Source organism: Bos taurus, chromosome 25 (genome assembly GCF_002263795.3).
Source record: "Bos taurus isolate L1 Dominette 01449 registration number 42190680 breed Hereford chromosome 25, ARS-UCD2.0, whole genome shotgun sequence".
Taxonomy (NCBI): Eukaryota; Metazoa; Chordata; class Mammalia; order Artiodactyla; family Bovidae; genus Bos; species Bos taurus.
The window spans coordinates 11,976,028-11,989,836 of record NC_037352.1 but is presented as its reverse complement, the minus strand read 5'-3'; the positions used below and the strand labels follow the sequence as shown (position 1 = coordinate 11,989,836).

At 44.2% G+C, this 13,809-nt stretch overlaps 1 protein-coding gene across 3 annotated transcripts in view; it reads right to left on the bottom strand.

Moving 5' to 3' along the window:
* SHISA9 (shisa family member 9) overlaps positions 1 to 13,809 on the bottom strand; it is a 525,155-nt gene that overhangs the window by 168,563 nt on the left and 342,783 nt on the right. For 2 of the 3 annotated variants that reach the window (XM_005224678.3, XM_005224679.3), the window contains one exon: positions 2,512 to 7,395. In XM_005224678.3, coding sequence (XP_005224735.1) covers positions 7,013 to 7,395 — 383 coding nt within the window. In that variant the 3' untranslated portion in view covers positions 2,512 to 7,012. 3 annotated transcript variants of the gene reach the window in all.

The window sequence follows — 13,809 nt, the reverse complement described above, 5'->3', positions numbered from 1 at the left end:
TCTATTTCCTCCTGCATCCCAAAGTCCACAGGATGAGCCCACAGATATTGGATGATCAGGAAACTGGCATCGTACAAATGCATCTTGGGGGTGGTCCAGTTGTCACTACACTATGAAGAGGCAGTGTCTCTTACAAACACTGAATCCAGGGCCCCATTCAGACTGACAGAGCTTGGAAATCATTATTTTTATCAAGTTTCCCCGCTGACTCACAGCCTCATGCAAATGAGCACTACTGTGTAGGAGTTAAAGCATGAAGTCTGGAGTTCAAATCCTAGTTCTACTACTTAATAATTGAGTGGCTTTCACAAAACTACTCAAGTTTTGGGTTTCCCTGGTGGCTCAGTGGCAAAGAATCAGCCTGCTAATGCAGAAGACGTGGGTTTGATCCCTGGGCTGGGAAGATCCCCTGGAGAAAGAAATGGCAATCCACTCCAGTGTTCCTGCCTGGAAAATCCCATGGACTGAGGAACCTAGTGGGTTGCAGTCCATGGAGTCAAAGAGTTGGACTCCACTTAGCGACTAAACAACAACTCAAGTTTTAGATAAATCTCTCACTTCCAAAGCTAATAGTGCCTACCTTATGCAGTTGTGAGGGTCCAGTATGACAGTCCCATCTAGTCTTCAGCAGTGGCTCATCCTGCTGCGGCTAAGTCACTTCAGTCGTGTCTGACTCTGTGCGACCCCATAGACAGAAGCCCACCAGGCTCCCCGGTCCCTGGGATTCTCCAGGCAAGAACACTGGAGTGGGTTGCCATTTCCTTCTCCAGTGCATAAAAGTGAAAAGTGAAAGTGAAGTCACTCAGTTGTGCCTGACTCTTAGGGACTCCATGGACTGCAGCCTACCAGGCTCCTCTGTCTGTGGGATTTTCCAGGCAAGAGTACTGGAGTGGGTTGCCATTGCCTTCTCTGGCTCATCCTGAGAGCTCTACAAATATAATTTATAAGGTGGGCGTGGTTGTTATCATCTGTGTTTTGTAACCAAGATTCACTAATGGAAGAGTCTGTCACTGCCTCCCACCGCCCACAGAAGTATGAGTCTCTGTCCTAGGACAGCATCTGTGGGGAAGGGGTGTGCTGCTTAGTGCCTCCACAGATCTGAACAGTTCCGGAGTACTGGAAAAGCATCCTCTGCCACCCAGGCTTCTCTGATGACCACAGCTATGTCCCAGAGAGAAAGCCACAACATCTGCTCTGAGAGATACCAAGTGACCCATGACCAGTGAAGGATCCCAGATTCCAGAACTGAGGACCCTCACTCTGACTGCAGTTTGGGGTCCACAATCCTTATGGACAACTTCTCCAACTATCCAGAGGGTGGAAGCTTCATTCCCAGGAGATTCTAGACATCTGGGTATGAACAGCTCCTGTGAGCCCCCGCCCCCATCCCTGTGTCTTTAAGACTTCCCATTAGTGTCAGGGCGTGGGTGGGGAAGGGCTTTCCAGGTGGCTCATTGGTAATGAAATCCACCTGCCCACGCAGGAGCCACAGGAGATCCAGGTTCGATTCCTGGGTTGGGAAGATCCGCTGGAGGAGGAAATGGCAACACACTCCAGTATTCTTTCAAGGGAAATCCCATGGGCAGAGGAGCCTGGTGGGCTATGGTCCCTGGGGCCACAAAGAGTGGGACATGACTGAGCGACTGAGCATGCACACATGCATGAGTGGAGAAAAGACAGCCCCCCCTGCCTTGTTCTGTTCTCTCTTCCAAGCCTTCTCACCCTACCATCCCTATGTATGGGGCTTTCTCTGTCCTTGCACATGATGGCCTGGGACTGTGCGAGCATAAACACCCCTTGAAAGCAATGCTCAAATGATGTCTGATGGGAGTTGGTGTGTGACCACCCCAGCTCCATGCCCACTTGGGTGGGATAATTCTCCCAGTTTCCCTGAAGCATTAAACTCTAGTCACTCAGAGTGGTAGCTGACATGATCGAGCATCTTTTATGGGCTGGTTTCCTTCCTATGTTTCTTTCACCTTCTCACCCCTTACCAGTGTTCCCTTCACATCCCAAACTCCTCGCACCAAATCCTTCTCTCAGAATCCCACCCTTGTAGAACCACATTAAGGCAGATTTCTACCTGAGCATTCAAACTTAATGCTATTGGAAGCCAGACAGGAAATGAAATTCAGTATATAGTAGAAGAATCCAGTCCCCCATACTTTTTCAATATTTGTGTCTTTTACAAACCTAGTCACTGGTAACAACAAATGTGCAAACCTCAGCAAGATTCCTGACCATGAAGAATAGATTTAGTGATGATAATAGAAATTGATCTGTGTTATACATTTCAAGGCAGGACATGAACTAAGAGATAGGATAGACTCTTCCCCAAACCTTTCAAACTCTCCCAGAAAATGTCACAGTTAATTAAAATTATCCTTTACCTGTAATGATTTCCCATATATTTAGAGTATTAAACATTTAGCTCTCAATACTGCTGTTCATTGGTGAAAACTCAGATCAGGATGTAGGGCCCTAGAAAGATACATGGTAAACCCAACAGCATCACATATAATCAATTTTATTGCCAGGTAAGAAATTCATATTAATATAGTGAATACATATGTTTACAAATAAACATTCTTAGAAAACAAACAAATGTTTTTTTCATCATTGTAGGAAGTATTATTGGTATCATAAACTCTGCAGTTGTTGACAAGTATTAACACAGGTTTACTTGCAGAACATACGGTTACTAAAATATTTGCACATAAAATATGCTCCATTTACACACACAAAAAAAAACCTGGGGAGAGTTAGATGGGGATGCCAGGTGGAGCCCAAGGCAGATGAAGGATGAGATATTCTGGGAGGGCAAAGAGAAGTCAGATTCTTGTCCCATTGGGTTGGAAGTGGGGGAGTAGCTAAGAGTACGTAGAGGAAGTGCCAGGGCATGGGATGAGAAGGTAGTCTCCCTGCTTTGTTCTGGTTTCCGTCTTCTAAGTTTCCCCACTCTAGCTAGAGGATCCTTGCTGATACATGGCCATCATAGTTTTACAGGTCATCCTTCAGGGTAACCTTTCAGTATCAAAAGGTCTGTCCACTGTCCCTAGAAGAAGCCAAAAAACAAACTTCCCTGTTGAAACTTCCTCACTCCCCCGACAAGTTCAGCTCCCAAAGCCAAGAGGAAGGTAACGAGGCTAAGCATTGGGCTTGCCACAAAGTTCGTAACACCTCACGGAAAAACCCAAAGGAAAATTTTGGCCAACCCAATACTGTTCTTGGATTCTCACTACTGCTGCTTCTTATGGACCATGCTGCAATTTCACTGCCAAAACTATAACTGCAGACTCCCGACTAACAATTCACTGGAGGCAGTTTACTCGGAAGAGAAGGAACATGACAAATACATCCTGTAGATTCAGAGACCAAGAAAGGTCCTTAATCAGGGCTGGGGTAAAGGTCACACGAAAGGGATTGAGGGCAGAGAGCAGAAACCAGCTAAGTGGGAGACTAGAAAGGAGAGAACTTCTGAGCTGAAGGAAACCTCACCAAATGAGCCAATCCTGTATTTCCTGAAGTATGTGCTGTATACCACTAGCAAATGCAAGACAAATTTAAGTAGTACATGCATAGGGCACTAATTAACATTGTCACGTGGGAAATGATTCCCTTTTCACTTTCGTCAGTCCATTTGATTACTTCAAAGAGAAAGTCTCCACTGGGGGCTAGAATATCTTCAGCAACTCTTGAATGTCTGCTAATCTGTTTTTAATAAATAAAAGGGCCTCCCTGATGGCTCAGTGGTAAAGAGTCCGCTTGCTAGCAGGAAACATGGGTTCGATCCCTGGATCAGGAAGATCCCTTGGAGAAGGAAATAGCAACCCACTTCAGTATGCTTGCCTGGGAAATCCCACAGACAGAGGAGCCTGGCGGGCTACAGTCCATGGGGTCGCAGAGTCAGACACGACTAAGCGATTGAAAAACAACACTAGCAATAAAGAAAAGGGGAGAGGAAGAGAGGAGGGAAAGAAGGAAGAAAAGGGGGCAGCAAAGGCCAGGCTCAAACCCTTCCACGGGCAAGTCTGTAATTAGAACTTAATAGTTTTACACTTACTTCCTGTTTAGGATGGCTGCCACTGAGGAATACTGGTTTTCTATTTATGATACTGGCAGGAAGTTTTCCTTTCAAAAGGTAAATGTAGTAAAAATGCACCGATTTATCACTAAAATTAAGCAGGTCTCTGGGGTAATGTTAGCAAATAACACTTCCTGCTCCACTGATTCTAACACCAGCACTTTTTATACATTCTTAATTCAAAGCCACTAGACTCAGGACACATAGAGCCATATACTAAACAAATGTCACTGAGGATTACAAGGGAAGGTCTAATATTCTCTAAATCTGACTTTAAACAACTTATTTATTGAAGTTAGAACACTAATAATGAAAACCCATAAGACATAGAAAATACTATACGCATGAAAAATGGCCCTCATATTATAAATAACTATGCATTTCCCTCCATGCCCACTTGGAAAGAAATGAGTCTGAGACCTTCCTTTGTCAGAAATGTCTTGGAGTTCTGTGTATTTAATGCTAGATGGTTGTTGTGTATATGTTTAACAAATGTTGATCTCTTCTCATCTTAAGTATCAGTGCTGTTTTCTGGCTGATTCTTTTTTAAGTGCATGAGAATGCTGTTTATGTGGTCATTTAAATGTTACCAAAAATGCATCAATTTAGGAACAAGTATTGTGACAGGGACACACAGACATGCCAAAAGTGTGTTGCAAGTACACAGATAACATCAAGGAGACACTGACCAAGCCCCGTGGTGTTTACTCTACAGTGGGGAGCACTGGGATTTCAGCCAAGAGGCTGAGAAAACAAGCACTGAAACCCCCATCCCTGCTTCGTCTAGCACAGAGCCTCGGTCTGCACAGGGATCCAACAGGAGGGCTTCTGGGCACGATTTCATTTTTTCATTTTCAGAAAGCTTGAAAATCTTGATCTCTCCCCAGTTCCCCACGTAGCAAATGGAAGACTAAAGCCCAGAGGGATAAAATGCATGGTGCACATCCCCAGATCAGCCAGGACTAAGGAATTAACAGCTGGTTTCCCTGATCCCATGACGTCAGAGTGCAGAGATGGGGAGGCAGAATGCTGAAATCCAGCATTCCAGGAAGGGTCTTGTTGGACCAGACCACATTTAGTTTCTGACAAAGACCTAGGGGTCTATCCGAGGCTCCTGTTAATTAGCCAAGCCCTTGAGGGATAGATTGAAAACTTCTCACCTTGAATGCAAATCTCTTCTGTGTCAGTTCCCCTCTTTGGACTTCCACTAAACAAATCAGCTTCCTTCATGGTTCAGTGGTAAAGAATCTGCCTGCCAATGCAGGAAATGCAAGTTTGATCCCTGGGTGGGGAAGATCTCCTGGAGAAGGAAATGGCAACCCACTCCATATTCTTGCCTGGGAAAACCCATGGATGGAGTAACCTGGCAGGCTACAGTCCATGGGGTAGCAAGAGTCGGATGTGACTTAATGACTAAACCACCACCACCAAATAAATCAAACTAGTAGGAAAACTGTCTTTGTTGGGACATCCGTTAGCTATGAGAACCAATCTGAACACCCACCTTGGGGGATCATGAGTCGGGGATGAATGTACCACAGTATCTGGGGAGGCGGTTTGGAGGGACAGTGGGAATGATGGGACCCAGAAATGCTTGGGGAGCTAAAAGATCATGGGACTCATGGAGTTTTGAGGGTGTGGGTGGTAAGGAGGTCTTGGTCTTTGCAAGTTGCAACAGCCCCCTCAGAGTGTGTGATGGGGTGGGCTCACCAACAAAAGGAAGATGGAAACAACTTCTACTACTGCAGAAAGACAGGAGGGAGGAAGGTAAAAGAACACAGGTTGCACTTGAGAAACAAGACTGTCATTCAACAGTGACACATTGAAGGCACCACCCACGCTTATGACATTTTCAGTCCAAAGCAGTTGAAATTTGGCAGCGGCGGCGGCAGCAACAGGCTGAAAGGGAAGGGAGTCAGGGATAGACAGTTAACAGAGGACTGGATTTTGTGTCTGTTTCTTGTCTCAGAGGCAAGGGGGCAATGCCAGAAATCACAGGCTCTGTGTCCCCTTCTCGCCTCTCGTTGACATCTCAACTGTGAATTTTGTTTGTTCTTGCTGACGTTGTTGATTTCCTAGGTCTTGAAAATGTTGGACAAAAATTACTTTGCTGTTCTTGTCTGTTTGGTAGTGGGATTCTATTGTATTTTTCTTTTTTAAAAAATAGTTATTGAAGACCCTCTGGACCCTCTTCCTTCCACACAAGCCTACCCCTCCCATTTCCATGGTCTTTATGGGAGTTGTCTAAAAATGTCCTCTCTTTCCCATCACTGTAGGTGGGTTCAGGGTCTGTTCATTTTTTGTGAGTTTGAGTGTATGTTGTTTTTGCTTCCAACCTTGATATGAAAAGTACTAAAAGCATGGTGGTGGTGGTGGGGTCCAGTTACTCCTCATGCTTAGCAAAGTTCTGTGTCCATATCACTACTTTCTGGGATTAGGAAATGCTTATCACAGGCACACACGACCCCTTTTCTCTACCCCACCCTTTTCTCACTTTTTCACCCAGAAACAGACAACATGTGGTAAATGGTATATGTGCTCAACTGGACAATTTCTCTAAATTGTGCTACCTTTTTTTCATCATGGATTTCAGTTTCAAGTTAGGAGGAAAAGAAAAAAATCAGCCCCATGGTTTGGGCGTGTGAGTCATCCACCTCAGCCCTGAAGTTCAAAGAGGGTGTCTCAGTTACCCCTTGGCTGTACCGTGGACCGTCCACGCTCCAGTCTTGCTCAGCTGCCCGCCGACACACATTAGGCAGGACACAGGAAAAGCATGATTCCATGTCACCAGTAGGTTTATCGTCAGTTGGTGTGGAGGGTGAGTGTGTAGGTGGGTGTGCTGGCGGGGGACAGGGAAGACGTGGGCTGGGGTATTTTTTGCCTCTCTCAGTTGAGTGTGGTCTCCAGGATGTCCCCTGTGGCGACACCTCAGACAGTCACTTCCGTTTTGCTGTTGGTGATGAAGTATGGCTGTGGGGGTGGGTAGTGTGGGGTGCGAGTCCCCAAGGGGTCGCTGGATCCTGACTCGGCCGTGCCAAGCTTGCCCTTGTTCCCATAAGCCTGTTGCCGCCGGAGAGACTGATCCTTGGGGTCCCAGCTCTTAAAGTTGGCAGTGGAGTTGTAGGCCAGGGGGTGGGGGGGCGTCTTGTTGGTGCGGGACTTCTGTCCATTCTGCTTGGCGGGGCCGTGCTCAGGGCTGAAAGCCCGTGGCTCATCCTCCACTCTTACAGGGTGCAGAGGTAAGTTCCCCTTGGCAGCCAGCTCAGCCAGGTGCCGTCGCTTGGAGTAGAAGTCATCGTTTACCTTGTCGGCTGTACAATGGGACAGGTAGGTGGACGAAGGAGGGGAAGAGAGAGCAGAGAGAGGGAGAGAGAGGAGAGAGAGAGAAAGACAGTTAGGGATCGGCCAGGTCAACCCAAGAACAGCATCTCAGTGGGCCAACAGTCCAACGAGACACACACTAGAAACACCAGCTGGAGCAGACAGAAGGAAGGAAGACAGGGCCATGTGTTTTTCACAAACAAGACCACGACCAAGAAGGTGAGGGCGTCCCCAGTGGAATCTCTAGCTTCCCCCACCTTGATCCTTCTTCCCTCACCGTCACACCTAACACTCTGCCCTCCTTGCCTTTCTCATAAAATACCAGTGTTGTTTCATCATTATGAAAATGATACCTCCTCATTAGAGAAAATATTGAACACACTGAGAAATATCCATATCTATCAGCTACTGCACAAAACAATCGATATCAATACTTGTATATATTTTCTCTTGGTTTTCTCAACAGCTTCATTTGGAATTTGTATTAGTGCGTTAGTTTTTGCTTTCAGCAGTTAAGCAGACCGGTGTTCAAATCCCACTTCTGACACATACTAGCAGTGTAACTTTGATATAAATAACTTTTATTACCATCAGCATCTGCATCAGGAAACTGGCTTCAATAAAAAGGCTACTTTATAGGTTTGTTTAGTGGGTTAAGTGATATGACATGCAATGTGCTTAGATGTTGGTCACCATTATTATCATCATTGTTATGAATAATTATAATTTCCCATGTAACTTTCTAACAAGCATTTCTTCATATTTTTATGAATCATTAACAAAGAGCATTCTAATACCTATTTAGAGTGAGGTATTTCAGTGAGCAGAACTACAAAAATCAATCAATTGTCCTATTGATGAACATTCGAGTGGTGCCAACATTTTGCTAATATAAATGAGGCTGAAATGAGAATTTTCTAGACCAAAGCTCTCTTTGTATTTAGGATTTTGAAAGGAAAATCTTTCTTAAAATATCTTTCAATCTATATCAGATGATGGAAAACTATAACCCATAGATCAATCTAGCTCCCACCAGTTTTTGTAAATAGTTTTACTGGAATCATCCCCAGACCCATTCTGTTACCTACTGTCTGTGGTCTTTTGCTCTGCAGTAGTAGATTTGAGTACTTGTGACAGAGACTGCATAGGTTACATAGCCTGAAATAGTTACTATCCAGCCCTGAGATGACTTATCTGAAGTAGAATTACTTGGCCAAAGGGCACAAACATTATTAAGGCCCTTCATACATATTGACATCTATGCTACAAAAGAAGTATACCAATGTCCACTTCATTCATTACACTTTAGAGCACTGAATGACTGTTTATTTTTTGGTTGTTTCTTCCTTCCTTCCCTTCTCCCTTCTTTCCTTTCCTTCTCTTTCAATTTATTTAATAAATTTCTGAGACTTTTACATTTTATTTTCTCTCACAATTCTTTTATTAGGAGAGCCTCTATACCTTTAAAATTACCGTGTTAGCAATAAACTTTTGAACTTACATCTCCCAGGAGCCCAGAAAAATGTGCTGCTCTTTTATTCACACTTCTAACATCTCATACTGTTCCATGTATGACTGTATGTAAATTCATGGAGCTCATTGCCCTTCTACGTTTATTTTCTCATTTGATCCTTTCAACAAGTACAAGAGGTGGTAGAGATGGGGATTATGACGTCTGCTTGACAGACTAGGAAACTTTCAAGCTAAGGCATGTGAAATTATTTAACTGAGGTTACTCACAACTAGTGACTGTGCCAAAATAGAACCTAATTCCAATAGATGCTATTTGATGCTTTTGGAAGGCTGCAGAGGGAAAGGTTTGCTTTCAGGACTGAACAGACAAACATGCCCCCCTGCCCCCCTCTGCATCTGTAGCAGAAAGCACTCATTGAGCTCTTTCCTAGTAGGTGCAGCCTGTACTTAAATTCCTCAGCACAATGCCCCAAGAAGCCACATGTTAATTTCTAGGCTCAATACAGTTTAGGTTGGGTTTCTGTCCATGTTTAATACAAACATCCCTGCATAATGCAATCTTTCAAGAGAATGCTCCCCTCCTCCTTGAATTCTAGAGCTGCATACAGACACAGAATATCAATGCCAAAAGGAACCATGGGATAGCTACTGACATGGGAATGAGTTATTTAAGTTAATAGTAAAACTGCTGTCTTCTAGAGGAAAGTTCTGGGTTTCCGGTGCCATAATGTCCCAACAGAAGGCTGCTCTGACACCATCTCCTTGGACTTCAAAATTCATGTATCCAGTTATCTTCAGGACAGAGTCACTGGCATCTCCCACTCGAGGTGGCCAAGCCTGAATACACCAACACCACTCAGTCTGTTCTTCAGGTTCTTCCATCTGTCAAGAGTGGGAACACCAACTCTTTGGTTACTCAAGCCAGGAACACAGGAGCAGGTGCTGATGTCATCTTCCTCTTCTCCCCAGCACAACTGCTAACCCACAGGTCCTTCCAGCTGTATCTACCAAATGTTCCTCTAGCCTATGCAGCCAAAGGCATATTTCTAAATGTAAAATTGACCATCTACCAAAACCTCTCCAAGCAACTTTGTTTAGTCACTCATCAAATAGGCATGGGCCAGGTGACAGACACTGGAAATATAAGGGAGAATCAGAAAAAGACAAAGTCCCTGACCTCATGGAGTGGATATTCTGCTAGGGAGGATGGAAAGTAACCAAACAATCCCACAAATTACGTCAAAGTAGAAATATGATAAGTGTTGTGAACTGTCAAGTCTTTTGAGTATTTATAATAAGGTCTCTGAGCTGGTCAGAGAACCAGAAGTTGGAGTTGACATGCTTCACCCTTCATTTACACCAGATGCTCTGATATTCATCTTTCAAGACTAAGCTAAGGTGCCCTTTCCTGATTCCCCCAGCTCCCTCAGCAACCCCTGCTCTCTCTATCATAGCACTGACTGTGCTGTTTTATAATTTTCCATTTTCACATCTATTTGCTCTCACAAGACTGTGAGTGCTTTGAGAGCAGAAACCTTATCTTTCCATCAATGTGGCTCAGTGGTTCTCCATGCTGGCAGTGCGTGGGAATCACATGGGAGAACTTTTAGAGCATTCACTTCTTCTTTTCCAATTTCAGATCAGATCAGATCAGTCGCTCAGTCGTGTCCGACTCTTTGTGACCCCATGAATCGCAGCATGCCAGGCCTCCCTGTCCATCACCAACTCCCGGAGTTCACCCAGACTCACGTCCATCGAGTCAGTGATGCCATCCAGCCATCTCATCCTCTGTCGTCCCCTTCTCCTCCTGCCCCCAATCCCTCCCAGCATCAGAGTCTTTTCCAATGAGTCAACTCCTCGCATAAGGTGGCCAAAGTACTGGACTTTCAGCTTTAGCATCATTCCTTCCAAAGAAATCCCAAAGCTGATCTCCTTCAGAATGGACTGGTTGGATCTCCTTGCAGTCCAAGGGACTCTCAAGAGTCTTCTCCAACACCACAGTTCAAAAGCATCAGGTTCCTTTTAATTCTTTTTCTTGTCTGATTGCTGTGGCTAGGACTCACAATATTATGTTGAATAAAAGTGGCAAGAGTGGGCATCCTTGTCCTGTTCCTGATTTTAGCAGAAATGCTTTCAGCTTTTCACCACTGAATATGATGTTAGCTGTGGTTTGTCATTTACGGTTTTTATTATGTTGAGATATGTTCCCTCTATGCCCACTTTCTGGAGAGTTTTTGTCATAAATGGATGTTGAGTTTTATCAAAAGCTTTTTTTTTTTTTTTTCCATCACTGACTCAATGGACATGAGTTTGAGCAAACTCCGGGAATTGGTGATGGACAGGGAAGCCTCACGTGCTGCAGTCCATGGGGTCGCAAAGAATCAGACACAACTGAACAACTGACCTGAACTGATTTAGATGACCTTGTGGATTTTATTCTTCAGTTTGTTAATGTGATGTATCACATTGATTGATTTGCAGATACTGAAAAATCTTTGCATCCCTGAGATAAATCCCACTTGATCATGGTGTATGATTTTTATGGAATTACAGATTCCTGGATCCCTCCCCCAAACAATTTCATCAGAATCTCTGAAGGCGTGGTCCAGGCATTTTTTTTCAAGCCTCCCTGGATGATTCTAATATACAGCCCAAGTTGAGAACCACAGATACAGCCCTGGTATCTAGCATGCTGTCTGTACAAATGTTTGTTTTTTTTTTTTTTTAATTAAAAAATAAGTGATTACCCACTTTATTTTTCTTATCTCCAGCTGCCTCCCAGCTCAAGCACCCCTCCTTCATATAAAGTTTGACAAAGTCATATCCCTCCATGATAGGTCATTCTCCAGGGCATGTGTCACAGCTGCCTTTCTACATTTATTTATTCAGTTCATTCATTATTGTCTAATTCTTCCACTAGAGTTTCAAGAAAGAGAGCCCGGGTCTGATTTTTGCCCACCATTGTATAAGCAATGTCCAACCTAGTTCTTAACAGACATTAGATACGCAATAAATATTCAGTGAATAAATTATGATCAAAATGCAAAGCACAGGTAATATCAGGACAACAGTAGGAGTGGAAGTTCTTTTCCCTCTTCTAGTCTCTTGCTAAAAGTCTCACCCACCATTGTTCTGCACCCCCAGCATCATTCAGAACCATTTATCCCCATATTCCTCTTTCCAACCAATGGACTAGTCTAAGGTCAGCTCAGATCAAGGGATGTATTTAAGGCTTCCTATTTCTGACAAACCCAGGAAACTGATTATGAAGCAGGTGTGCCAATAAATTGGCAAGTTGATATCCTCTCAAAAAGTTCTAGATAAAAAAAGAAAGAAGGCTGAGCACCAAAGAATTGATGCCTTCAAACTGTGGGGCTAAAGAAGACTCCTGAGAGTCCCCTTGGATTGCAAGGAAATCAAAGTAGTCAGTCCTGAAGGAAATCAACCCTGGATATTCATTGAAAGGACTGATGCTAAAGCTGAAGCTCCAATATTTGGCCACCTGCTGTGAAGAGCTGACCCACTGGAAAAGACCCTGATGCTGGGAGGGATTGGGGGCAGGAGGAGAACCATACATCAGAGGATGAAATGGTTGGATGGCATCACTGACTCAATAGACATGAGTTTGAGCAAACTCTGGGAGATAGTGAAGGACAGTGAAGCCTGGCATGCTGTGGTTCATGGTGTTGCAAAGAGTCAGACACAACTTAATAACTGAACAACAAAAATAGTCGTAGAGGCAACTCTTGCCATATTAGTGCTGGTGTGAGAAGTAGCCCCAACTAAGAAATCATGGAGTCCCACATGGAGAACCTACATCCTTCTCCACACTCAGCCCTGAATAGGTTTCTTGGGGAACTTGGCATTGGGAAGCCCCTGAGCTCTGAAAATGTTTGGTATATGGTGCAAAAGTGGGACAGAAAAGTCTGTAGGCTTTGGAATCAGAACCTGAGTATATGAGATGTTGGTAATTTCAACCTCTTATATTGCCATTTCTTTTGGTGTAAAATGAGGATAAAATAAGTAATCTGAGGTTTATTGTTAGGAATAAATTATATGAGACATAGAAGCTATATAGCATAATTCTGAAAGAGAGTAACTATTCAAGACATCTATTTTGTCTGTCTTCTGGTTTATGAAGGAGGCACTGGATTACATCCAACATTTACTGAGCACTCTGTGCCAGACATCCTGCTAAGCACAAAGGAACCAGTCATCCCAACCAACCATCATTCCTTCCTTCCTTCTTTCCCTCTTTGCTTCCTTTCACCAGCCGTGTGTGATGGGTGCCTAGTTCTCATTATGAGATGACGTAAGAAGGGGCCTTTTCCACTTGGGATGAAGGGCTGGCTAGGGAATGCATCCTTGTGGATGCTCTATTAGGTGGCATCTGAAGGTAAAAAGTAGCAGAAACAGCACCCAGGAGAAGGCACATAGGGTGTATTGCAAAAGTAGCTCTAATACTTTGCAATTTCTTCCAGTAGGAAGTAGAGTCTATTTCCCCACCTTTGGAATATGACCTGACCTTGTGATTGGCTTTAATCAGTAGACTGTAGCAGAAATGATGTCACACACATCCCAAATCTGTGCTTTTAGAAGTTCTACTGCTTCTGCTATCAGGCTCTTGGAACCCTGCCTCCAAGTGCAAAAAGAACCCAGGTTAGCCTCCTGAAAGATGATAAACCTGCATTCCAGTTGCCCACGTTCACCCAGCCAACAGCAGCCTGGTACCTGCCAGATACCAAGTGAGGCCATCCTAGACCATTAGCCCACCTGCCATTAGCCATACAGATACCAAACAGCCATTAGCCCACCTGCCAGTTGATCACAGATACCAAGAAGGCCTGGACAAGAACAGCCAAGCCAGCCCAAACCAGAATAATTGCCCAGCTAACCCAGGACCACAAACTGTATAAACAGTTTTTATGTTA